The sequence below is a fragment of the Podarcis liolepis genome (genome assembly GCF_965112155.1).
Source record: "Podarcis liolepis genome assembly, chromosome: 1".
Taxonomy (NCBI): Eukaryota; Metazoa; Chordata; class Lepidosauria; order Squamata; family Lacertidae; genus Podarcis; species Podarcis liolepis.
The window spans coordinates 20,811,648-20,837,208 of NC_139554.1; the positions used below are offsets into that span (position 1 = coordinate 20,811,648).

The window sequence follows — 25,561 nt, forward strand, 5'->3', positions numbered from 1 at the left end:
GAACTGCAGGTTCTTCACAAAGTATGGTAACAAGTATTGATGCACAATTGATGCTAAACCTTTAGCATTCAGAATCTGGTCATCTATCAAACCAGACCAATGTGTGATTTAAAAAAAACAAAATCCCAGGAAAATGTAGCTATGTAGTTCATTTCCTTCCTTTGTTGCCTTCTGAAATGATACTTATCTGGAACAGTAATCCCTTTACAGTGGTACCTTGGGTTAAGTACTTAATTTGTTCCGGAGGTCCGTTCTTAACCTGAAACTGTTCTTAACCTGAAGCACCACTTTAGCTAATGGCCCCTCCTGCTGCCGCTGCGCCGCCAGAGAATGATTTCTGTTCTCATCCTGAAGCAAAGTTCTTAACCTGAGGTACTATTTCTGGGTTAGTGGAGTCTGTAACCTGAAGCGTATGTAACCCGAGGTACCACTGTACATATCATTAGTTTATCTACAAAGAAGCAAATGTGCATTGCAGTTCTCCCCCCACCCTTTAAATCAGATGTCGGCAACCTAAGGCTCATGGGCTAGTTCCAGCCCATGAGTTTCCTGGTGTGGGGATTCCATGCTTTTTTTTTTATGACGCCATTTTTTTTCTCGCCATGGGGACCGACTTCTGGGTCGGAAGAGTGCTGGAAATAGCATGTGTGCGTTTGCACAGGCGCTTCTTTGTCCTGGAAGTGCACCGGAAATAGCGAGTGCGCACTTGCACAGGTCTCCTCACCCGGAGGAGTGCCAATATACGTTATTTCCGGCTCACTTCCAGGACGGAGGAGCACCTGTGCACATGCGCACACGCTGGAAATAGCTTGGGCATGGGCATGGATGCTCCAGCCCACCGAGAGGTTTGCCGGGGAGTGGACCGGACCGGCCTCAAAAAAAAATCGCCAACCCCTGCTCTAAATAATGGTTTGCAGGCTCAGTGTAAGCTGTGTCGACTGCTACAGTGCCATACCAAACTGATGAATTTAATTTGTTTGCAGATACTGTCAGACTGCCGAGCAGTGTTGCTTGTTCTGGGACCCTGGTGTGCTGATAAAGTAGCTGGGATGATGGTGAGAGAGCTACAGAAGTACATAAAGCATGAGCAAGAGGAGCTGCACAGGAAATTTTTATTGTTTACAGATACTTTCCTAAGGAAAATACATGCACTCTGTGAAGAGCACTTCTCACCTGCCTCACTTGACCTGAAATTTGTAACCCCAAAAGTAATAAAACTGCTTGAAATTTTGCGTAAATACAAGCCCTATGAACGGCAACAGTTTGAAAGTGTTGAGTGGTATAATAATCGGAATCAGGATAATTATGTGTCCTGGAGTGATTCTGAGGATGAGGACGAAGATGAAGAAATAGAGGAGAAAGAGAAAACAGAAACTAATTTTCCTTCTCCCTTTACTAATATTTTATGTGGAATTATTTTTGTGGAAAGAAGATACACAGCAGTTGTTTTGAACAGGTATGATTTCTTTTTTTAAAAAAAATAAAAAATAATGAATTACAAAAGAGCTAATTGAACGCTAATCCGGAATTATTATAGAAGAAATATGTCCAAATGCTCATGAAGCCTGCTAGTTTTTGCAAATATTTGCAAACCACACTTCATAAGAAGAAGAAAAAGATGGTCTATATAGCCACAACATAATGTAAAAACCCTTAAGAATTAGCAAAAGCAACTTCTAAATTTATTTAAATGATTTAAATGTTGTAAGGCTATGTGGAATATGCAGTTATCAACTGTTTAAAAGCTTAGGATAATTTTTTAATAGAATTCAGAAGGTTTTTTTACCACAAATACCAGGCACATAAGCAAAGGTGATAATATACGGAGTAATAAGAGAAAGGCACTAATGTATGTATGTATGTATATAGAGATAAAACAACTTCCACTTTTCTGTTTAAAAGTATCCTGACTAGTTTTGTGTATTGCCACAATTCATGTCCTCTTCATAAACAGAAAAACTAAAGCCTTGTTAACAGAAACAAATTTAATTTGGGCTGCTTTATGGTATACAAGATATGTAACAAAGCAACAACTAAAACAGTAAATAAATAATGAACAGATTACTTCTACTTACAATGAAGTTTTATGAAGTCAAACTAAATTATTAGTTGGGCGGGAAAGTTACAGGGAAAATGATACTGCGTAAAAATTTATTTGCATATAGTACTCCTTAAAAACTGGGTTTATTGAAATGAGGGAGGAAAGGAGTCAATTGGAAGTGTTCATTATGATTTAAAAGAATTTTACTTAAGATATTTGTATTTCATAAGACTGAACTTTTCTTTCATTTTTGAACCAAAGGCCACTGCAGGGGGGAAAAAGAGCAGTAGAAAATTCCACACTCTCTCTCTATATATGGGGGGAGGTAGGAATGACAAACTTTTCATTTAGTAGCTCTGTTTTAGCAATCGCTTCTTATAAAATGCTTCTCAAGATATGAGGATTCCGTATTATATACATGCATACATGCCATCTTTATAGACATACAAAGCCATCTGATAGCAAACCATGTGACCGTATGTGTTCTGGTACAGTGGTACCTCGGGTTAAATATGCTTCAGTTTACAGACTCTGTTAACCCAGAAATAGTGCTTCAGGTTAAGCACTTTGCTTCAGGATGAGAACAGAAATTGTGTTCCGGCGGCGCGGCAGCTGCAGGAGGCCCCATTAGCTAAAGTGGTGCTTCAGGTTAAGAACAGTTTCAGGTTAAGTACGGACCTCCGGAATGAATTAAGTACTCACCCTGAGGTACCACTGTACTTCCCAATGAGGGATAAAATTAGTTGCTGGCAGAGAGAGCAAGAAAGGAAAACACTTGTAATTTCCTTGATTTCTCTGCCAAAGAAAAGAGAAGCACTGCTGTGAGTGAATATATGGCAGCAGTCTCCTTCACAGAAATGTAGGGCAGGGCAAGGTCTGGCCATGGCTACTTGTAGAGGCTGTTAGAACCACAGGCCACTTAAAGCATGATGGATTTTAAATCTTCCCTTGTCAAGTGGGTAATGTGTAAATTAAGCCAGTGGAAGCTTATCATCAGAATGACTAAATCCAGGAACAGGTTTCCAAGAGAATAGGAATTTCCTATGGATTGCTTTTCTCAGAAATAAGAACCTTGGTTTTGCTGCATGGTGGGGTTATGTGACGATCAGTCCCTACTAAATTGGCACTCACTATTGGGACTTGTTAGATACAATATTTTCTCTTCTAGACTGGGACCATTAAGAATACATGAACTAAATGTTCTTGATGTTCTTTTATTCTTCAAAAGTAAGGCTGTCTTTCTCTGTGTCGGGTATAGAACCACTGGAGGAATTTATTTTAAGAATTTTAAATGCAAATGCCACCTTGATATCAAGAAGATGATTAGCTTACATTTTCTCAACTATTTTCTCAACTACTTCCAAAATGTGTATAATGTGTTTAGGTTGATAAAAGAAGCTGGCAAACAAGACCCAGAGCTGGCTTACATCAGCAGCAATTTTATAACTGGACATGGCATTGGAAAGAATCAGCCCCGTAGTAAACAGATGGAAGTAGAATTCCGAAAGCAGGAAGAGGTAACTTTAATGAAAATAATTGTACAAAAATGCTGTATAGTTGCTTAACCTTTAGAACCTTTGCAAAGTCCAGAGATTCTGCATCTTACAAATTCTGCATAGTTCTTATAGATCAGTATGTAGAAGCACATGAGTTTCTGAAGCAAACCTGAATTTTAAAACAAAAATGACAAACAGCTGGCTGAAATTGTACTGCTTATGAGCTAAGGTTTATGTTGAATACTACAGAATGAAAAATTTTATTCCTGGTTTAAAACTTTAGCTATTTTTCAAAATGTTACTTTGATATCAGATTTGTAGTCTCTGTGAAGGTAATGTAAATGCCCTGTTTCTGAAATACTGATAGTTTTAGTTCTTTTTGTGTGAGTGACACACACAAAATGAAATGTAAAGAAAAATGCAACTTTTAAAACAAAATCATATTTTTTTCTAAAAGCAGCGATAAAATTTAACAGACTGGGTCCCTCCTCCCCAGAAAAATGTAACGGGCTTTAGTTTTACACTTTGGCAAAAGTGTGCCAGCCTGCTTTCAAAGGTGAATAATACCTGTTTTTAAGAAGGAATAGAACAGACAACATCATGGAATTCTTTAGTGTCCGCCACCCCCCTAACACCAAAGTTGCTGTGTGATCTGATTTCCATTGTCTGCATCAAAGACTTCAAAACCAGTGGGTTTCTATCAAAGGCTTCCGTGGTGATAAAAATAGTGGTTTGCTTCTAGGGCTGTTACAATATTTACCTTGTTAGTATGAAGAAGAGCTGAAAGTATTCAAATCCCACTTTTTTCTAGTAAGCTGTTTTTCTAATTACAAAATTATTTTTCTGGCTAAAACCTGTCTTTGCTAACTGATGGCTTGTGAACAAATTTGCACACTTGATTATTGAATTCTGAAGTATGTATTAAACTTTTGTCAAGCTGATGATTTAATAACTGATTGGTCTTAGATATGTATCTTCTTGGTTGCTTTTGTAGGTACTTAGAAAATTTCGAGCACACGAGACCAACTTACTAATTGCAACTAGCATTGTAGAAGAGGGTGTTGACATACCAAAATGCAATTTGGTGGTTCGTTTTGATTTGCCCACAGAATATCGTTCCTATGTGCAGTCCAAAGGAAGGGCCAGGGCACCTATCTCGAATTACATCATGCTAGCAGATTCAGACAAAATCAAATGTTTTGAAGAAGATCTTAAAACATACAAGGCAATTGAGAAGGTATGTGGCAAAAGAGAATGAGTAACAAATAAAAATTGCTAGACACTCAAGCAGCAATAAAAATGGGGGAAAGGGTGCTTGGCCCCAATCAAAACACTGTTCTTAGAAGAAATATGGTGAACCTGGGCTGAAGAAGACTTAAGGGCTGGAGACTTGAGAATCCAAGCTTAATTGAAAATTATGCCTTGAAAAATGATAGGAGGAAGTGACTAGGGCAGAAGGTTTGAATATCAATTGTTTGGATGGGTTGGAAAAGCTGCAGGAAGGGGCCTAGTGAGTAAAGTGTGAGGGGTGGGTTAAATAAAAATTCAGTCCCTGGGTGCCTCAGGGTCTGAAAAAGGATCTGGCCAGCCTTTCCCCCCAGGCCTACTACATAGCAGATGAGTAAAAGGATGGAAGACTCCCCCCCCTTTCCTTAATTTAGACAAATATTCCAGGTATGAACATTCATTTGAGACTTCCACCTCCATTTCTGTTTTCACTACACCCTGTAACAGGTTGCAAATTTCCCACAAAATGTACTGTTGGCCAATACTGATTCAGCCCCTTCCATTTGTGATTCCCAGGGCAAGTGCCCTCTTTAAAGGGGGTGGGGGTAGCTAAAAGTGGCAAATCAGTTATTGGAGCTAGTCAGTAGCTTTTGTATACAGTATGAGGAGGTTGTAACATAGGCTAGGGCTTAGCCGCAGCTGCTTAATACAGCTCTAGGTAGTTTCTCTCTTCATTCCCCCACATTCTTATACTGAATTATTTAAGCGTCTGGGGAAAAATCATTGCAGTTTTGAAAGGTTTAGTCTGCCGTCTTGATTCAAAATCATGTCTAATTGTATAGACAGAATCCAGCTTCTTGATATTGGAAACCAATTGATATTGCAAAATTTAGCTATATTTTAAGAGGTGTCGAAATGCATGGAGAACAGGAAAAAAATAGACATTAAACTTTGCAAAATACATAGATCAGTTCTGAGTTGCATAGAATTATCATCACTGTCATATGTATATTTTAAAGATCCTGAGGAACAAATGCTCGAAGTCTGTGGATACTAGTGAAACCGAAAATGAACCCATTATAGATGACGATGATATATTCCCACCATATGTGCTAAGACCAGAAGACGGCGGTCCAAGAGTCACAATAAACACTGCTATTGGGCACATTAATAGGTATGAAATTTATTGGTGTTTCAATTTTGACATAATTTGCTGAAGAATCTGCTTATGTTTTAAATCCCCCTATAAGGATCAATAAGTATTGTTCCGTGAACTTGAAATTGTTCCTCTTAGGGAAGCAACTAATCATACCAGTTACCCTGCTCTAATGCTATGTTATCTTCCACTTAGACAGCAACCCAAAACCCCTTTGTGCTGGGTTGGAGTTAGAGCGAAGCACTAGTGGGTGGAAGTTCTGCTGGCAGGATCCTTTCTGGCTGCAGACAGTGGACAGACCTCAAATTTGATTAATCACTGCTTTTCACCCACCTTACCCATGCATGGTGCTCCCTTACTCTTAAAGGTAAAGGGGCCCCTGACCATTAGGTCCAGTCGTGGCCGACTCTGAGGTTGCGGCACTTATCTCGCTTTATTGGCTGAGGGAGCCGGCGTACAGCTTCCGGGTCATGTGGCCAACATGACTAAGCCGCTTCTGGCGAACCAGAGCAGCACACGGAAATGCCGTTTACGGAAATGCTGGAGTGGTACCTATTTATCTACTTGCACTTTCACATGCTTTCGAACTGCTAGGTTGGCAGGAGCAAGGACCAAGCAATGGGAGCTCACCCCGTCGCGGGGATTCAAACCGTGACCTTCTGATCGGCAAGTCCTAGGCTCTGTGGTTTAACCCACAGCGCCACCTGCGTCCCCCCCTTACTCTTAGGACACTGTTTATTTCTGTAACACTTTCTGGTGTACAAATGTTCTACTAAATCTCATTTTTAACTGAAATTTTAAGCAGAGAATCCAGTTTACCTAAGCTTTAACAACTGAATTAATCATTCTCACTGTATATTAGAACTTCTCTGCCCTTAAGCTCAATTTGTTCCCGCTCGATGGCTGTCAGATAGTTATTACTGTTCATTCCTTAACAGCCTTGACTTTTAACATATTGGCTCCTCCTTCCCCATTCATTTCTAGTATCTGATTTTAAAAATTTCCACTAAATCCCTGACCTTTCCTTGTTTAGCAAGGAGTTCTGAGGGGGCTTATAAGTACACTCAGCCTTCACATGACCAGGAACCTTTCTGATTATGAGGCAGTTTGCAACTGTGTTCAGCTGAACATTCAGGTTTCCTGTAGACTTTTCAAAAAGATCAGAGGTGGAGCAGCTGCAGGGATGTTGGAAGCAGGGCTAGCATGTGATGCTCACTTTCCGCTTCCCAGAGTAAGCCCAATGCATTATTTTAAATTCTTCAGTGGCATGGCTCTTTCCTAGAATAACTTAATTATCTTTAATCTTGTGTTACATAGGTACTGTGCTAGACTGCCAAGTGACCCGTTTACTCATCTAGCTCCCAAGTGTAAAACTAGAGAACTCCCTGATAACACATTTTATTCAACTCTTTATCTACCTATCAATTCTCCTCTACGAGCATCAATAGTTGTAAGTATTTCAGTTTATTTAGGTTACTTTATGCTTGGAATATGTTCAAAGTTCTACTTTTTTCCATTGGCACTGGTTTAAGATAACGCTTTGCTGTAGTGCTTGTTTTGCAGCCCTGTTCTGCTTGGCAGCTTGATCCCATGGATTTGCCATAAGCTCGATAATTGGTGCAAGCAGTGAATTATGCTGCATCAGCTAAAACTATCAAATGGGGCACAGTTGACTGTTCTAAACACTGTAGAGCATAGAGCCCAAAATAGGAAGTGAGAAAAGATAATCTTAATCTTTTTCATCATCCTGACTAGACTAGCATATTAAGACATGAATGAACTCATTGGAAATTGCATAGGAAGTGCCTCATTGAGCTGGGTCCAGGCCCAGTTTCTGTTAGCAGCTGTCTCAGCACAGAGCTTTTGGAATCTAAAGGAAAATACATTATTCCTTCATGTTCTGTGTTCACTAATCATCTGTGGTTTGGTATTTATTATACAGTAAGATCCCATGTATCTTATTTGCTGCTGCATGAGAAAAAATTAACAACTTGTGCTGGTAATCAAATTTTTATCTATTCTATTTACGGTCATGTGTTTTTAATGTGATTTTATTATTATTTAAGGTGTCCTTTGCATAGGAGCTGTTCGTGTGTGTGTGTGTGTGTGTGTGTGCGCGCACACACACACACACACGAGTATGAGAACATATGCTTCCTTTAATACAATTGGTTCAAATTTTATTTCTAGGGTCCTCCAATGAATTGTACAAGATTGGCAGAGAGAGTTGTTGCTCTTATTTGCTGTGAAAAATTGCATAAGATTGGTAAGCATATTTGAAAGCGAGGAACATTTATTTAGTCATGAAAAACCTAAAGGATACAATTTTGTACTTTTTTATTGATATGCTTGTCAACGCCTACATATTTGCTGCCAAAAACATTTCATGCAACTGTGGAAAGCACAACAGAAATTTGGGAACACTTCCTCCAGATATATATATATTTGATTATATAACTGATACATCATTGGCTGCAGGGAAATAGGATTTGGAGCCAAAAACATGTGAGTGGAAGGCCACTCATACAATGCCAGTTTCCCACCTCCTCCTTTATGCAGCCTCCATGTGCCCACCCCTAATTCGTGAGGGTCACTTGTAAGGTATTTCAGCTTGATTTCCCCCAATTCTTTCCACAAGTTGAAACTCCTCTCTTCTCGCCCCCGCTGTTATGGAAGCTCTTCAGATCCTCTGCAGCATTTTTGTTGTTGTAGTAAATATTTTTTATTGATTTTTATAGATGTCGTTACATTTTTAATATATACAACTAAACATAATTATAACTCTCCTACCCCACCCCATTTTTGCCAGCTGTTGCAGCTTTTTTGAGACTATTGGGGTTATCGTCAAGAGGAGAGGCCATGCCATTGGCTTGAGTGGAAAACCAACTTCACAAGTCTGGATCCCAGGCAATATGTTTGGGAATAATGCAAACGTGTATTGGAAATAAAGCCCAATGAACTTGGTGGGACTTCCTTCTGAGTAAACATGAATAGGATCATGCTGAATATATTACTTTTAGATGCTAAGTGTTATAGATTGGTCTCTAAACAATAGCATTTAACAAAAATAGTGTAGCATCTGAGAACGTTTAAAAGTTTTTCGTCTGTTATTTAAATTTAGGCAGCTTTCACCAAGCCATTGGTGCAGGAAATTAAGTTCCCTGTCACTTCCAACAAAGGATTATTTTTAATTCTTTTGCATGTACTTGGAAAGGTTTTTAAAAAAGCAACCAAAAAACGACATTGCCTTAAACAACTGAGGAATTTAAGACCTTTCATTGGCAAAGAATATAAGGTGCATGTGGATTGACTGCTGATGCTTTGTTACTGAGTTCACTGAAATGTCACAGTTCCTCAACATTTTTATCATAGGTCTTATAAAAGTTCCCCCGGCCCCGAAGGGATATATATTTCCACATTTTATGAAATAAAATTGGATTTATAACTTGTTCTTTATCAATTCATTTTAGGTGAACTGGATGATCACTTGATGCCTGTTGGGAAAGAGACAGTGAAATATGAGGAGGAACTTGATTTGCATGATGAAGAAGAAACCAGTGTTCCAGGAAGGCCAGGCTCTACAAAACGAAGGCAATGCTACCCTAAAGCTGTTAGTATAGTTCTGTGCCCTCACTATGTGTGACTGTGCTGTGGTGTTGAACCATGTTTACTTAAGATTCTTCTAAGTTGCATAGCAGAGGCAGGATATGAATAGACTAACCCCAAGGTCCTACAGGAATGTTTTGCAAACAATAATTCCCATATGTTTGGGGAAAGGAGTCTTGATACTCTACCACGGAGTAATGGATACTATGATCACATAGGCTAAGACAGACTTTTTCCATTCAGATCTGGGGGGGTGGCGGGTGGAGAAGGAGATTGAGGGAGGAAATACTGTATAAAGTTTTATGTTGTGGACGCTAATCTGACATTGTGGAAAATTAATACTTTTTGCTTCATTTAAGAATGTATAGTACTTTTTTATATTTAAACGACAGCAGAGTAAAGAAAGGCAGGCTGCTACTTCAGGTTTTTGCTTGTGTGATACAAGACATGGTTGATGGCACATGTTGCAACATTCTTACTTAAGCCAAGTAGATGTAGGACTAATTAGTGCCAGTGTGAAAGTCCTCAGAAAGCCAGAGAATGAAGCTCTGACTTCTGGTGTGCAAAATAGGTGCTCTAGCACTACGCTACAGTCCTACCCATAAGTTTTATGGTGTAGTAAAGTCACTTAGCCTTTAACTCTTAACAATTCCATCTTTTAAACGGTTGCTTAATGAACTACTTTATTACAAGAACAAATGTATTCATACACTGCTTTTTATGCCCCCGTGTGCAGCCAGAGTCCTTGCAATGATTCACCAGCTTATTGGATCATGTGCATTTTGTAGGCTATGAATTATTTGTTCCATACTGCTGCACTCTATTTGCAGATTTATTATTTTACTGTTGTTGTGGCAGAACACTTGTAAGGGTAGAAATTATGCACATTGTGGAGCAGAGATTCTGATCTTCTTGTTTTGCTTACACTCAGAATGCACACTGAAATGTATTCCTTTATCCTGATGTCTTTTCCATTTTAAACTACTTGTGTACAAAGATAAATTTATAAGTAAAAAAATAAGCACAAAAGTAATTCATAAGAGAACTTTTTATTTTAAAAATAAATTCAATTTATCCTATACCTATAGATTCCAGAATGTTTGACGGATAGTTATCCCAAACCTGACCAACCCTGTTACCTTTATGTAATTGGAATGGTATTAACTACCCCTCTACCTGATGAGCTCAACTTCAGGCGGCGAAAGCTATATCCTCCTGAAGATACTGCAAGATGTTTTGGAATACTGACAGCCAAACCTATACCTCAGGTAGTAAACTTGTGCTTGTAGTCTTATCTAGTCTGCTTTGAGATGTTGCAGATTTGGAAGCAGGCTATTGTGCCACATCACTCATTCATATTCATGAAACAAACTTAAATAATTTCATTTTAGCTCAGTACAAAGAGTTGCCTCAGTCATTCCAGTATAATTTATCCTTTCAAAGCAGTAGCTCAGGGCTTTTTGGTATCTGTGGCTTTCCATGTCGCAATCCAGTGGCTTTTGTATCTTATAAAAATGACTTGGAAACAGACAGTGGTAGATTTATTAAAGGTAAAGAACCCCTGGATGGTTAAGTCCAGTCAAAGGCGACTGGGGTGCGGCACTCATCTTGCTTTTCAGACCAAGGGAGCCAGTATTTGTCCACAGACAGTTTTCCAGGTCATGTGGCCAGCGTGACTAAACCTTTTTTGGCAGAACAGGACACCATGATGAGTGGCAGAGTGCACGGAAACGCTGTTTACCTTCCCTCTGCAGTGGTACCTATTTATCTACTTGCACTGGTGTGCTTTCAAACTGCTAGGTTGGCAGAAACTGGGACAGAGCAACCGGAGCTCATCCCATTGCACAGATTCAAGCTGCTGATCTTCTGATTGGTTTAGACCACTGAGCCATTCACATCCCAGGCGGTGGATTTATAGGCATGCTCGACTGAGCCTCCCCGCCCCCAACTTATTTAGTTTATATTGTTAGCTGAGAGGATACCTTTGAAACATGACTACAAGCAATTAATGGTGCTTAATGAATTTTGGTATTTTAGCTTGTTGCATTATTTCCACTCTTCATTTCTCCTACTTCATGATTAAAGTCAGTGGAGGCTGGTCCATTAGGTACCCAGGGCTTAGCCCTACCAAGTGATATGCCAAGCAATTAAAAAAAGTTTTCCCCAAAATCTCAAAGCCACACATACCCTTCCATAATCCATTTGAATTTAGAGATTCTTGGAAAGACATTTCTGTCCATCAGTTCTCTTCACCACTCAGCCAGTCTCAATCCAGAAGTATTACTGTGGTTATGAGATTCCAGCCATTTGTCTTCAGGTAGAAAAACTATGCATAAATAGTTGCACATTAGCATTTTGGCCAGTTCTTTGTTGGAACAATCTCATGTTGACTTGTCTTTCCCCCCCTTTCTTCACTCAGATTCCTCACTTTCCTGTGTATACCCGCTCGGGAGAAGTGACCATATCTATTGAGCTAAAGAAATCAGGATTCACTTTGTCTTTACAAATGCTTGAGTTGATCACAAGACTTCACCAGTACATTTTCTCTCACATTCTTCGGCTTGAGAAACCTGCACTAGAATTCAGACCTACCGATGCTGATTCAGCCTATTGTGTTCTACCTCTTAATGTTGGTGAGGAGAAGACTGTTGTAAATATTAATTTGCTATTATCATTATTGCCATTATTATTATTATTATGCATCCCAGAAGGTCCAGTGGAAATTTAAAAATCATTATTAAAAACAGTTAAAACAAATTATACTTTGTGGGTGGGTCTTGAAAACACACACCTTAGGTATCAAAGGGCAGGGTAAAGAAGTATTTTTTGAGAGTTCGTTGAAAGCTGTATAGCGAAGGTGCCAGGCACACCTCTATGGGTAGGGAATTCCACAACCTGGGAGTTTTTTATATACAATGGGTTGGATCCATCTGCATGCAGAAGGGGTTTTCTGCTTAAGTGAGGGGCATTGTACAAGAAAAATGAAATAAATCCAGCTTTGTTCTTCCACTTGCACTTAAAAACAGGATATTTAGAACTGTTGTAGAAGCTACCCCTTACATCACTTCAGGCACTCCTGTGCAGAATATGTTTGCATTGGCTAATTTCTATTCTTCTTTGTATCCAGTGAATTGTTCTGTTTATTTTAGATTCACAGTTTGAGAAAAGGGTAATGGTTATAGTTAGAATTGCTTGGTGCTCTCTTGCTTAGAATAGCTTGGTGCTCTCTTAGAAGTTGTGGGCTGCAGAATGCCCTCCAGATGCTGTGGATTACAACTATAGTTCAGCAAGAGTCCTGTGATACTAACAGATCTATTGCAGCATTAAGACTTAGTAGGTTTTGCTACAATAGGTAAATGGATGATGATTGGGAATGTACACAAGGGGGTTTGTTTTTTTAAAAAAAATCTGTTTTGACAGCTAAAACAAATACATTTTCTTTCTTTCAAGTTGATGGCTCCAGCACTTTGGACATTGATTTTAAATTTATGGAAGATATTGAAAAATCTGAAGCACGTACAGGCATTCCCAGTACACAGTATACAAAAGAGACACCTTTTATTTTCAAATTAGAAGATTACCAGGATGCAGTTATCATTCCAAGGTGATTATACTGTGTGTGTGTGTGAGAGAGAGAGAGACCAGTATTTGTCAGCTGCTAATATTTCATAGATATAAACATGGTTAAAGATGCTTAACCCTGGCTTACAGGAGCTCACCTCCTGATATGCAGGAGAGTCTACAAGTAAAAAATAATATGGTTAATGAAATAAAAAAATAAAATTAAAACCAATAAAATTATCATTGGCACAGATTACTGGATGTGCCCAGAGTAGCCCTTTGTGTCCTGGCCAGTGCTTAACTATTTTGATAAATCCAGTCATTCCACTCAGCATTAATGGAAATAACTTATATTTTATTTTGGACTTGCTTGTGGTTGTATAGTAGGACTTCTTTTCTGATGTATAACTTCAGGTCATGTTAGGGAACCTGTTCAGCAGAACATTTGACATTGCAACCCAAATATCTGCTTCTGTCTAGGTATCGAAATTTTGATCAGCCTCATCGATTTTATGTTGCTGATGTCTACACAGATCTTACTCCACTGAGCAAATTTCCTTCCCCAGAATATGAAACTTTTGCTGAATATTATAAAACCAAGTATAACCTTGACCTGACCAATCTCAACCAGCCATTGCTGGATGTGGACCACACATCTTCAAGGTAAAGAGGGTTTTGATAGCTTAAAATAGTTCTAATTTGTATTGTTTCAATATAGTCAACATGGGATCTCTCAAGGTTTGCAGAAGTGGAAAAAATTGGCTGCAGAATGCCGTAAGTTTGAGAGAGGGTGGGGAGAGAGAGATATGGGAAGGGGAAGAATAGAATGTAATGCTTGGAATCCAGAACAGCTGCTCTCCGTGCTGCAATATTTTGCTGCAGGCCCCACTTGTTAAATAGAGTTGAAATTACCATATTTTTCGCTCTATAAGATGCACCAGACCACAAGACGCACCTAGTTTTGGGAGGAGGAAAACAAGAAAAAAAATATTCTGAATCTCAGAAGCCAGAACAGTAAGAGGGATCGCTGCGCAGTGAAAGCAGCAATCCCTCTTGCTGTTCTGGCTTCTGGGATAGCTGCGCAGCCTGCATTCACTCCATAAGACGGACACACATTTCCCCTTTTTAGGAGGGAAAAAATGAGTCTTATAGAGCAAAAAATACGGTAGTTTTTATCTGAAATGCATTTGGTGGTTCCTGCTCAGGAGAAATATCTGGGGAATTTCAAGGGAAACAAAAATAATTTCTCTAAGTCTGGTAACATATCTAATATTATTTTCCCACATCCCTGGTTTTAACATCTTTTAATCAAGCTTTTCCTCATTTTTCCTTGCACCACCTTCCAGGGTGAAATGCAAAGTTATACTGCATGTTTTAAAGAACAGCCCTTCCCATTTTCTCTTTAGACTTAATCTTTTGACTCCTCGTCATCTGAATCAGAAGGGGAAAGCTCTTCCACTGAGTAGTGCTGAGAAGAGGAAAGCTAAGTGGGAAAGTCTACAGAACAAACAGGTAATGACAAATTTCCTATTTTATGGTGTTCAGCACCTCTTTAGTACCCTAAAATGGGCTGACTAACCACTTTTGGTCTGAGGACGGTATTCACTTTTGCCCCAACCCTCTGGAGGCTGCACCTCACGCTCGCTTTTGCACGTCCCCCCCTCCAAGGTATGCACTCCTCCACTTACAGATAGGTAGCCGTGTTGGTCTGCCATAGTCAAAATAAAAAAATTCCTTCCAGTAGCACCTTAAAGACTAACTAAGTTAGTCAAAATAAAAAAATTCCTTCCAGTAGCACCTTAAAGACCAACTAAGTTAGTGCATGCACACTTCTTCAGATGCACTGAAACAGAAGTTGCCAGATCCTTCTATATAGTGAGAAGGTGGGGAGGGGTATTACTCAGACGGGTGGTGGGAATGGGAGAATCACAAAACAGAGAAACCAGTAGGAGAACACTTCAATCTCCCAGGACATTCTATACAAGATCTCAAAGTAGCTGTTTTACTACAAAGGAATTTCAGAAATAGACTGGAAAGAGAAGCTGCTGAATTGCAACTCATTACCAAACTTAAAACCATGGAGAGACCTGGCCTGAATAGAGACATTGGATTCTTATCTCATTATACATGACTAAGCCATTTCTCACCTTCTCACCCCTTGCCTTTTCCTGTAAGACCTATTACAGTCGTTAAGAGTCGTCAACAGGCTCATCTCAGCTATCTGCCAATTTCCCATTCCCACCACCCTTCTGAGTAATACCCCTCCCCACCTTCTCACTATATAGAAGGATCTGGCTACTTCTGTTTCAGTGTATCTGAAGAAGTGTGCATGCACACGAAAGCTCATACCAAGAACTAACTTAGTTGGTCTTTAAGGTGCTACTGGAAGGAATTTTTTTATTTTTACTCCTCCACTTAGATTGTCTGAAGAGAGGCTGTTTCCCACTCCAAACTCATCAAATGTTCGATCTGATGAGTGGAGGGTAGGGTGGGAATCTGCAACTCTATCAAGGTGTTGGGCTTTTATCCTTCCCAGTGCTGTATTTTCTCCCTTTTTTCCTTTCCCTTTTGGCTGCTGTTGCCAAAATTAGTTTGGTCTTGGGGAAGGGAAGGGGGTAGAAATAAAACCTTGGTGGGAAATCAGGCCCGTAAACTGTGGGTTGCCACCTGTGCTCTGAAATATCGAGAGACTAAAGGCAAATTTTATTCTTTCTTAAAGATTCTGGTTCCAGAACTCTGTGCTATCCATCCTATTCCAGCATCGCTGTGGAGAAAAGCAGTTTGCCTCCCCAGCATTCTTTATCGTCTTCACTGCCTTTTGACAGCTGAGGAACTCAGATCCCAAACCGCCATTGATGCTGGTGTAGGAGTTAAGTCACTTCCTTCAGATTTCAGGTATTGGAATACTGTAGTTAATCTCTATAAAGTTATGTTGTATAGTAGTCTGACATTTTGCCATTGCTATGTCCTCTGGTAGCTTCTCATTTGCCAAAGGTGTGCCTTCCATATGTAGAAACCATCTTCTGCTCATGGAAGGGCTATTTATACACCTCACACCTAATATGTTGTGCAATAATTGAAGCTAAATTCAAACATAATGCTCTTGATGTGCAAGCATGATATATATTATATAGCATGCCTCTTATAGCATTATGCAGACTCTTCCTCTGTAGTTGTGTCTTTGAAGGATTTTTATCCCATGCATCCACCAAAAAAGTCTTCCAGAGCAGCTTACCAGGATCAATAAAAAGACTATTCCTAATCCCAGACTTTATCATTCATCTAAAAGGCATGGCAGAAGGAAAAGGAATTGGGTCGCAGAGAACTAATTTAGGCACTTAGTTTCAGAGTTCTTATAGTAGCATGTGGCTCACGTATTTGTAGAACAGTGCAAGCAACTATATTGTTCCGCTTCTGGTTCTTTGTATTTTATAACCAGCATCTATCAAAAAATATAGATATCAAACTGTTACACTATGCCCACTGCCCAGCATAATGAAGTGTTACAGCGGGATCAGGAGTGCCAACTTGAATAAAAAAATGGGGTGGGGGGGAGGTAAGCCCCGCCCCACATAATCACAAGATGCAGCATACACACACCATTTGAATCACAATGCCCATCAATTTTGCGGGGGTCTGCCCTCCTCAAATATTTTATGGGGGGGTCATTAGTCCCTAGAAGTTGGCTCCTATGAGTGGGATCTTCCTCTTTTGCTACTAGGAGTGGCTCAATTCCTGTTCAGGAGCTGACTTGGAATGAGTTCCCAAAGCAGTTTTCAGTTTGGGCTATTTGGGTGTGTGATTGTTGTAGGTAGATGGAAAGCACCAACGTTGTGGCCCTGTGCCTTATTTATTTAGCTAACAAAATTTATATACTGCTTGATTGTCATAAAACCTCTAAACTGTTTACAAGAACAGTTAACATTATCAGTAAAAACAAAATCAATTAAAATGCTTTCAGATAATTAACATTTACAGTAAAAAATAATAATCACATCAGCATCTATCTACATGTATGTGTACACATGATTAATCAGTTAATTTATTTTACAGATATCCTAACCTGGACTTTGGGTGGAAGAAGTCTATTGACAGCAAATCCTTCATCTCTGCTTCTAGCTCTTCTGTAGCAGAGAATGAAAATTATTTTAAGCACAGCGCAATTGTAGTCCCTGAAAATGCTGCATATCAAGGTGCTAATAAAACCTCTTCTGCAGATAAGCATGACCAAATGTCTGTGAGCAACAGAACATTGATTGAGTCACCTAGTAAACTCCAAAATGACGTCTCGGTAGAACTGGCAACAGTTAATGGTGTTTCTTACAATAAAAATCTTGCCAACGGCAATTTTGACTTAGCTAGCCGAGACTTTTGCCAAGGAAATCAGCTAAATTACTCCAGGCAGGAAATACCTGTACAACCAACTACCTCGTATCCTATTCAGAATTTATACAACAGTGAGAACCAGCTCAAGCCCAGCAATGAATGTACTCTACTGAGTAATAAATATCTTGATGGAAATGCTAACAAATCTACCTCAGATGGATGTCCCAGAATGGCCCTGAACACCAGTGCTTCAGATGCTTGTGATCTTTCAAAGGAAAGAATGGATTCTGTAACAAGCCCTTCCAAGGGATACTCCTCAAAAACCCTTGGCCCAAACCCTGGTCTCATTCTTCAGGCTTTGACTCTCTCAAATGCTAGCGATGGATTTAATCTGGAGCGTCTTGAAATGCTTGGTGATTCATTTCTAAAGCATGCCATCACTACATATTTGTTTTGCACTTACCCTGATGCTCATGAGGGACGCCTGTCGTATATGAGAAGCAAAAAAGTGAGTAATACTTCCATGATCCTTAACTGTTCCAAAAATAATAAGTCCACATACAGGATGGAAATGGATGGGTATGCCAGTAGCACTGTAATGCACAGATTTCTTAAGAACTTCAGCCACTGGATTTATTTGTTTGTTAGCATGATTTAAGTATTTTTGTGGTTTTATAAACCACCCTGTGATCCTGGGATGAAGGGCAGGATAGAAATATGCTGTGTGGAAGGACCATAACTCAATGGAAGAACACCTTTTTTCATGCAAAAATTCCTACATTTCAATCCCTAGCATTTCTACCTTGGGAGAGACAAAAACCTGGAGATCAGCTGCCAGTCAGTGTAGACAGTATTTAACTGGATAGACCCAGTGGTCTGACTCCACAAGGCAGCTTTTGAATGTATATAACCAATGCTAGTATAAATTAATAGGGATTTCTAAAGGCAAGCAGCTTTATCATCACTGAGAAGGGACGGCTGAATATATCTGACTAGGGGCAGCTGACCTTTCCCCACACCTGAACAACTCTCCCTCCCTTTAAACTTCCCCCACCCCACCCCTTGTTGCTCACCCCAATCTGCAGAAGCACTTCACACAGTGATTTGCATGATTAGGGATTGCCCAAGTTCTTAGATTAGAACTAGAGAGGGAAATAGACTTTTATCTATCGCTTTCTCCACACCATACATAATTTCACACACCTCAGTTGTGTCCCTTACTCTCCTTCTTTTCCCTAAGCTAAAAATCCCCAGATGCTGTAAACCCTCATGGGTAAATTGCTCCAGCCCCTTGATCGTTTTGGCTGCCCTTTCCTCAACCTTTCCCATTTCTACAATATCCTTGTTCACCAAGAGTTTTTCTTTTTTATTCGAGTGTGAAACATGATAGCTTACTGTTCCTGATTTCAATAAAAGATACAATGCAAATATTAGGAGCATGGGATTTTGTCTTATATTATGTCACCCTAAACTTAAGAGCAGCTTTGTTTTGTCCTAATTCCTTGTCCTTCACACGGACTGTATATTAATTTTTTTTTGGATAAACCACGAATAGTAGGTAACAGCCCATATCTGAGCATAGTTAGATAACAATTATGGAGGGGGGGTGTGTGTATTTAAATGCTGTGGTTTTGAGATATATGGGGGAATTTACCACAAAATTAAGCTTATAAATGGAAGTTTTAAATCAAAGTTTGTGTTTACTGTGTTCTCAGAATTATTGATTGCCTATAGATTATAATAAATTCTTTTTCTTTAAAGGTCAGCAATTGTAACTTGTATCGTCTTGGAAAAAAGAAAGGGCTTCCTAGTCGCATGGTGGTATCTATTTTTGACCCACCTGTCAACTGGCTTCCTCCTGGTTACATAGTAAACCAAGACAAGAGTAATACAGACAAATGGGAAAAAGATGAAATGGTAAGCCTTTGTTGAAGTACATGTAAAATGGAATGTCTTGGTGTATAAGTATATCATTACAAGTGAAACAGGCAAATGGGGTTTCTGCTTCTTATCATACTTCAGCAGAATATCACCTACTACATCTTTGTGTTTAACTCCTCTTAAACCACTGCTTTAATTAATAAAAATAGGGAGCAAAGTGATGTTGGAGTACTAACAAAGGGCAATTTGTGGAAATTGGTTCACTAATAAAGTGGAAAAGAACAGAAATACTTGCAGTGAAAATATACTGTCAATATTTCCCTTGGCGTGCTGTTAGGAAACTCCTAATGTCCCTCAGGGACATTTATCTCTTTGCTATGAATGAACATGAATACTCATGAAAAATAAGGGTTTTTTAAAAATCTAGATGGCCTTTTTACCTTGGTGCTAGCACCTATTATGGAAATTGATAAATAATGTGTTTTCAGCAATTCTAGCCTCATGTGACCAAAAGAGCAAGATTGTCTGGGTTAAAGATGTGTGTATGCAGCTTTTACTATGTCTCACGGCAGAGGGTTGTCTTTTAAGAACCCCTCTCTGCCCCATGCACTTGCTGCAGTGTCAAACACAAGGTGGTTCAGATGTAGCCCCCACCATGGTTTGGTGTTACGTGAACTACCAGTCAGTATCCTCAGATTCACATGCTTTTCCCCTCCTCTCAGGAGCAGTAATTATCTGCTTCTACAGATATATAAATATGCATGGAAATATTTGTAAGACTGCATGTACAGATTTGCATGTTGTTTACTGGACCTAAGCAATCCTCTTCTCCTTCCAAGAGGGGATGTAAGGAAAGCTGTGAGTTTACATTTATCTTTTCTTATGCTTGGTTCATATGCGACTTGCATTATATTGTGGCTGGTGTGTTTATCCCAGGGAGTACAAAAGTAAAGGTTTTACTTGTAGTGCTTTCAGTGTGGGGTGTCATCTTGCTGGCATTTTGCAATGGGACTGTTAGCTCGTTAACATTCATTAAATCTTCATTAAGGATCAAAAACATAGATCTGAACTAATATTTGTCTTGCTTTGCCAAAACTGTCACTGCCTAGTGGGAATTGGGAATTACTGGGGTTCTGAAGCCGTCGCTCAGTTTACTGGAAACACTGACACAGATAGTGTTTGGACACAGTCCAGATGTGTCTAGTACTATGAATTGTTTCACTGTTGAGTAAAGAATATTGACTGGTAAAAATAATCAGATGTCAAATTGCTAGAAAGATTGCTAGACTTCTACTGATTCATTGGTGATATAACTTCCTGAATAATAGCCTTGTTTGTATTTTATTATTTCTTTTTCAATATTCATATAAAACAGCTCAATAGGGGGGGACTACAGTGGTCCTTTGCTTTATGATTAGCTTTCCTCCATAAAAAAATCATATTTTGATTCGAAAAAGCAAATAATGCTTTATTTGAGCTCATCAGTTTTCTGAAATTCATATTTTGACTACAGAGCCACCAGAGGGCACACTGAAATACTGTTAATGTTTGCACTGTGAAATATTTATTGTAGAGTAAAACGTTTCAAGTATCCTCACTTCAAACAGTATTATTTTATTATGCTCTTGAAATGGAATGGTTTTAATGATATAACTTGTGCACATAACATGTAATATAGTTTGTATGTTATAATCTCTTAGCAGCACATGAGCTGTTATAGAAAGGGAAGGTACACAAATTGAGAGGGGGACATGAAGGTGAGGAATGTTTCTGCCAACACCATGAAACACTTGAAGGTATACGGATAAGACAAGCACTAGCACACAGGGAATCCATTACACTCTAGCTGTATAGATTGAATGCACTGATTGTGGGAATTCCTCAGGAAAAAAGGGAAGAAGCTGTTTTGTCCGTCTGAGTCTTGTTCACCCACTCTGCAATAATAATAAAAAATCTGGGAATTTTGAGATAGCCAAATCAGAACTGTATTTCTGTGTGTGTGTGTGTGTGTGTGTGTGTGTGAGAGAGAGAGAGAGAGAGAGAGAGAGAGAGAGAGAGAGAGAGATGTCATCTTGGCCAATGGTAAGGGGTGATGGTAGTTGTAGTCCAACAATATCAGGCTATGCTTGGTATATTTCAAATGTGACTATGCTAAAATTGATCCCTAACATTATTATTTTCCTTGTCACTATTTTCTACATTGGCATCTTCTTCATCCATCAAGACGTAGCATCTCTTTCATAGTCACAGCCTTTTAAGGTCCTGTCAGTTGATGTTTTTGCTGCAAGATGGGAGTCATTCTACACTTACATTAAACTTGATCGTCTTTATTGTTTGGAAGAGCTCTTTGGAACTCTTCAGTTTTCACCTCCTGAATAGTTTGGTGTCATCCACAAACTTGACCATCTCAGCACTCACACGACTCCTCATTGCTAATGAGCATGTTAAAATAACACTAACCCTAGTAAAGATCATTGCAATAATCCACTGATTCCCACCATTGTGAAAATGTTCTTTAACCACTTACTGATCCATAAGAAAACTTGTCCTCTTGCCTCACTATTGCAGTCACCATAGGAGCCTGAGGTGAGGGTTCCTGATGCCCAACTGAGCCATTCCCAGTGCTCTTCCTGCCCGTGGATGAGAGGGGAGAGCAGCGGGAATCCTTTGCCCTCTACCGAGGGTGGAGAGGGCTCCCCGTCCCTGGTGCTCTTCCCACTCGGGAAGCCAGCGCCGGGCTGGGGGATCCTTTAACTGCTCGGCTGAAGGGGGCAGCAACCGCATACTCCTCAGCCGACCAGTTAAAAGATGCAGAGGGAGGAACAAGTTGTATCAGCGCCTCACCAATGCAGCTTTTTTCTCCCTCTACGCAGTATGAGGGCAGATATATCGCTGGTGAAACCACCACTGCTCCTGTCCTGAGTCCCTCTGCTAGCAACGCTCGCTGGAAGAAGTTGCTAGCAGAGGGACTTAGGAGCAGTGGCAGTTTCACCAGTGATATACTACTCAGTGAAGCTGATATCGTGGTCTGCTCCTCATACCAGTCCTGGCGCTGTGGTCTAAAGCACTGAGCCTCTTTGGGTTCGCCGATCAAAAGGTCAGTGGTTTGAATCCCGGCAACCGAGTGAGCTCCCGTTGCTCTGTCCCAGCTCCTGCCAACCAGTGCATATAGATAAATAGGTACTGCTGTGGCTGGAAGGTAAACGGTGTTTCCCTGCGCTCTGGTTTCCGTCATGGTGTTTCATGTTGGTTTTTCTTTATCTTAAAGTGGCCAAGGATGCTACGCAGGAACGGGGTTGGTTAATTGAAGCTCACAGGTGTATGTTTGCAGTTTGACGTACTTAGCTGCACACCTGTGGTCTCTTGACTTTTTGCCTAATTAGAAAGGGGAGTTACTTTCTGCACCGGATGCAGGAAGGGATGTGATAGGTTAATTGATTATTTAAGTTGATCAAATGTTTTGTAAGCTGCTGGTGAGGACTGGTGAAGACTTGCAGCTTTTGAGTGTTGTTTTCGAAAATAAAAATAAGCAAAGATATTGCAGACAGCCTTTTATTTCTATGCTCCAGTCGCTGCGCACACTGTGTTGACAAAAAAGTCCAATATTCCTTTGCGCCAGTAGCAGTTTAGTCATGCTAGCCACATGACCCGGAAAGCTGTCTGTGGACAAACACCGGCTCCCTCGCCCTGAAAGTGAGATGAGCGCTGCAACCCCATATTCGCCTTTGTCTGGACTTAACTGTCCAGGGGTCCTTTATCTTTACCTTTTATTGATATGTTGCCTAGGCCTATTGCTCAGGTCACCTAACCATCCAAAGCAGATTTGGGAGGCGCAAAAGGGACTGCAGGGGTGTGAAAACCCGGTGTTCAATTGTCCATTCATATTACTGGTGCACAGGCACAATTGGATGTCCCTCATTGTCTCTTCTTGCTCTATTGTAAAAACGAGAGAGCGTTGGAAAGGAAATGGCTTGATTGTATCAATGTGGCTTGTTTCTGCTTGGATGTATTTCAGTCTTAGCTTCGTTTACTTTGCAGATTTGAATACAGTATCATTCTTGTCCTAAATCATAATTGAAAAACAATGTGTTGGCAGAATATCCAAAATGTTATGTATTAAAACTAAAAAAATCAAAAATTGTTGTGATCCCCCCGCCCCAAATATAATACGTATCTGAAAGCTAAAACTTTCTTTAAACCTATGGCATTTACCAAGCTATCAAATTCCTAGCATGATGTTTCAGTACTATCCGAGTAATTGTTTACATCAGTGTCAACCCCTGCTTAAAATATTTGGTCTACAGCTCTTGCATCTGTTTATAGATATAATTTAACAATAGTCTAAACTGGTTTCATTCATGCTGAGCAAATCGGCTTCTCACTGATTTGCAAAAAGCTCTATTTACTAAAGTGAGAAATCGACATTTTTCTGCTTAAGCACAATATAATTGCAGTAGTCCAAGATAATAGAGATTTCTGTTTTCTCTGTAGTTTTGCTGTGCCACATTCTGAGACAAACTTTCCAAAAAGGACTGAAACCACTGTTGAACAGTGTCTCCCAATGCCTAGCATTGTTTCTAGGTGGTTCAGGCATCTGTAGTTCTTGGACAGCATAAATAATAATGTATTTAGATCTAATGTAGGAGAGAGAGAGAGAGAGAGAGAGAGAGAGAGAGAGAGAGAGAAAGAAAGAAAGAAAGAAAGAAAGAAAGAAAGAAAGAAAGAAAGAAAGAAAAGCATAGTTAATACTGTCCATAACCATTTTATTGTGATGCTGTGGAATTATTTTTGTAATTAAACTAAGTGGCCCTTCCTGTTTTATTTTTTTCCTACTTTCAGGCAAAAGAGGGATTGATGTCTAATGGAAAACTTGATGATGATTATGATGATGACGATGACGACGACTTAATGTGGCGAGTACCCAAGGAGGAAGCTGACTTTGAGGATGACTTTATGGAATATGATCAGGAGCATATCAAATTCATTGACAATATGTTAATGGGTTCTGGAGCATTTGTGAAGAAAATATCCCTTTCCCCATTTTCACCCACTGATAACAGTTATGAATGGAAAGCACCCAAAAAATCAACCTTGACTAATGTCCAGTTTGCATCAGATTTTGATGATTTTGATTACAGCTCCTGGGATGCAATGTGCTATCTAGACCCTAGCAAGGCTGTTGAAGAGGATGACTTTGTTGTGGGTTTCTGGAATCCATCAGAGGAAAATTGTGGTATTGATGCCGGAAAACAGTCCATCTCCTATGACTTACATACAGAACAATGCATTGCTGACAAAAGCATTGCAGACTGTGTGGAAGCCCTTCTGGGCTGCTATCTGACCAGCTGCGGTGAAAGAGCTGCCCAGCTTTTCCTCTGTTCACTGGGGCTAAAAGTGCTTCCGGTTATTAAGAAAACTGATTGGGAGAGTGCTCTGTATTCCTACAGAGAGCATTTTAACCACCAGCAGAAACATTCTTCAGCAATCTGTGTTTCTGCCTCTCTAGCCAATCAAGAGTCTTCTCTGTATAAGGACTTGATGTATGGCTGTTTAAAGATTCCTCCAAGATGTATGTTTGATCATCCAGATGCTGAGCGAACCTTACATCACCTTATATCTGGCTTTGAAAACTTCGAGAAGAAAATTAGCTACAGTTTTAAGAATAAGGCTTATCTACTTCAGGCATTTACTCATGCCTCCTATCATTACAACACCATTACTGGTAAGTCATGTGAAAAATCCCCTTTTTGCATTAAGCTTACGTGCCTGAAGAGATGCAGATTATTTGGGAGGATTGTTAATTATATTGCTATCTATTTCTTGCCAATCCCTCAACCCTTGTGTGTTAAGATTGTTACCAGCGGTTGGAATTCCTGGGAGATGCAATTTTGGACTACCTCATAACCAAGCACCTTTACGAAGACCCACGGCAGCACTCTCCTGGAGTTCTAACAGACCTGCGATCTGCTCTTGTTAACAACACCATCTTTGCCTCATTGGCTGTAAAGTATGACTACCACAAATACTTCAAAGCTGTCTCTCCCGAGCTGTTTCATGTTATTGATGACTTTGTGCAGTTTCAGATGGAAAAAAATGAAATGCAAGGAATGGATTCCGAGGTTAGTGGTGCCGAAAAATCATTTGTGTGTGTTGAAGCTCATTTTAGTGTGAGTTTATATTGAAGAATTTAAACATCTAGCACAACATGGCAAGATCAAGTAGAGGCTTTCTACTGAATAGGACATTGTGAATAGCAACTAGTTATTG

General features: G+C 39.7%; 1 protein-coding gene across 3 annotated transcripts in view; it reads left to right on the forward strand.

Annotated features, from left to right (window-relative positions):
- Positions 1-25,561, forward strand: part of DICER1 (dicer 1, ribonuclease III) — a 54,622-nt gene that overhangs the window by 20,375 nt on the left and 8,686 nt on the right. The window contains exons 10-26 of one of the 3 annotated variants that reach the window (XM_083500802.1): positions 984-1,456; positions 3,426-3,558; positions 4,532-4,774; positions 5,784-5,938; positions 7,238-7,370; positions 8,111-8,186; positions 9,391-9,530; positions 10,615-10,794; positions 11,946-12,159; positions 12,977-13,130; positions 13,568-13,750; positions 14,494-14,599; positions 15,807-15,982; positions 17,141-17,921; positions 19,175-19,330; positions 24,134-25,016; positions 25,145-25,413. In XM_083500802.1, the coding sequence (XP_083356928.1) occupies positions 984-1,456; positions 3,426-3,558; positions 4,532-4,774; positions 5,784-5,938; positions 7,238-7,370; positions 8,111-8,186; positions 9,391-9,530; positions 10,615-10,794; positions 11,946-12,159; positions 12,977-13,130; positions 13,568-13,750; positions 14,494-14,599; positions 15,807-15,982; positions 17,141-17,921; positions 19,175-19,330; positions 24,134-25,016; positions 25,145-25,413 (4,455 nt within the window). Of the gene's footprint in view, positions 1-983; positions 1,457-3,425; positions 3,559-4,531; positions 4,775-5,783; positions 5,939-7,237; positions 7,371-8,110; positions 8,187-9,390; positions 9,531-10,614; positions 10,795-11,945; positions 12,160-12,976; positions 13,131-13,567; positions 13,751-14,493; positions 14,600-15,806; positions 15,983-17,140; positions 17,922-19,174; positions 19,331-24,133; positions 25,017-25,144; positions 25,414-25,561 lie in introns of those variants that run through there. The other 2 variants (XM_083500803.1, XR_014525512.1) reach the window with 2 other exon arrangements.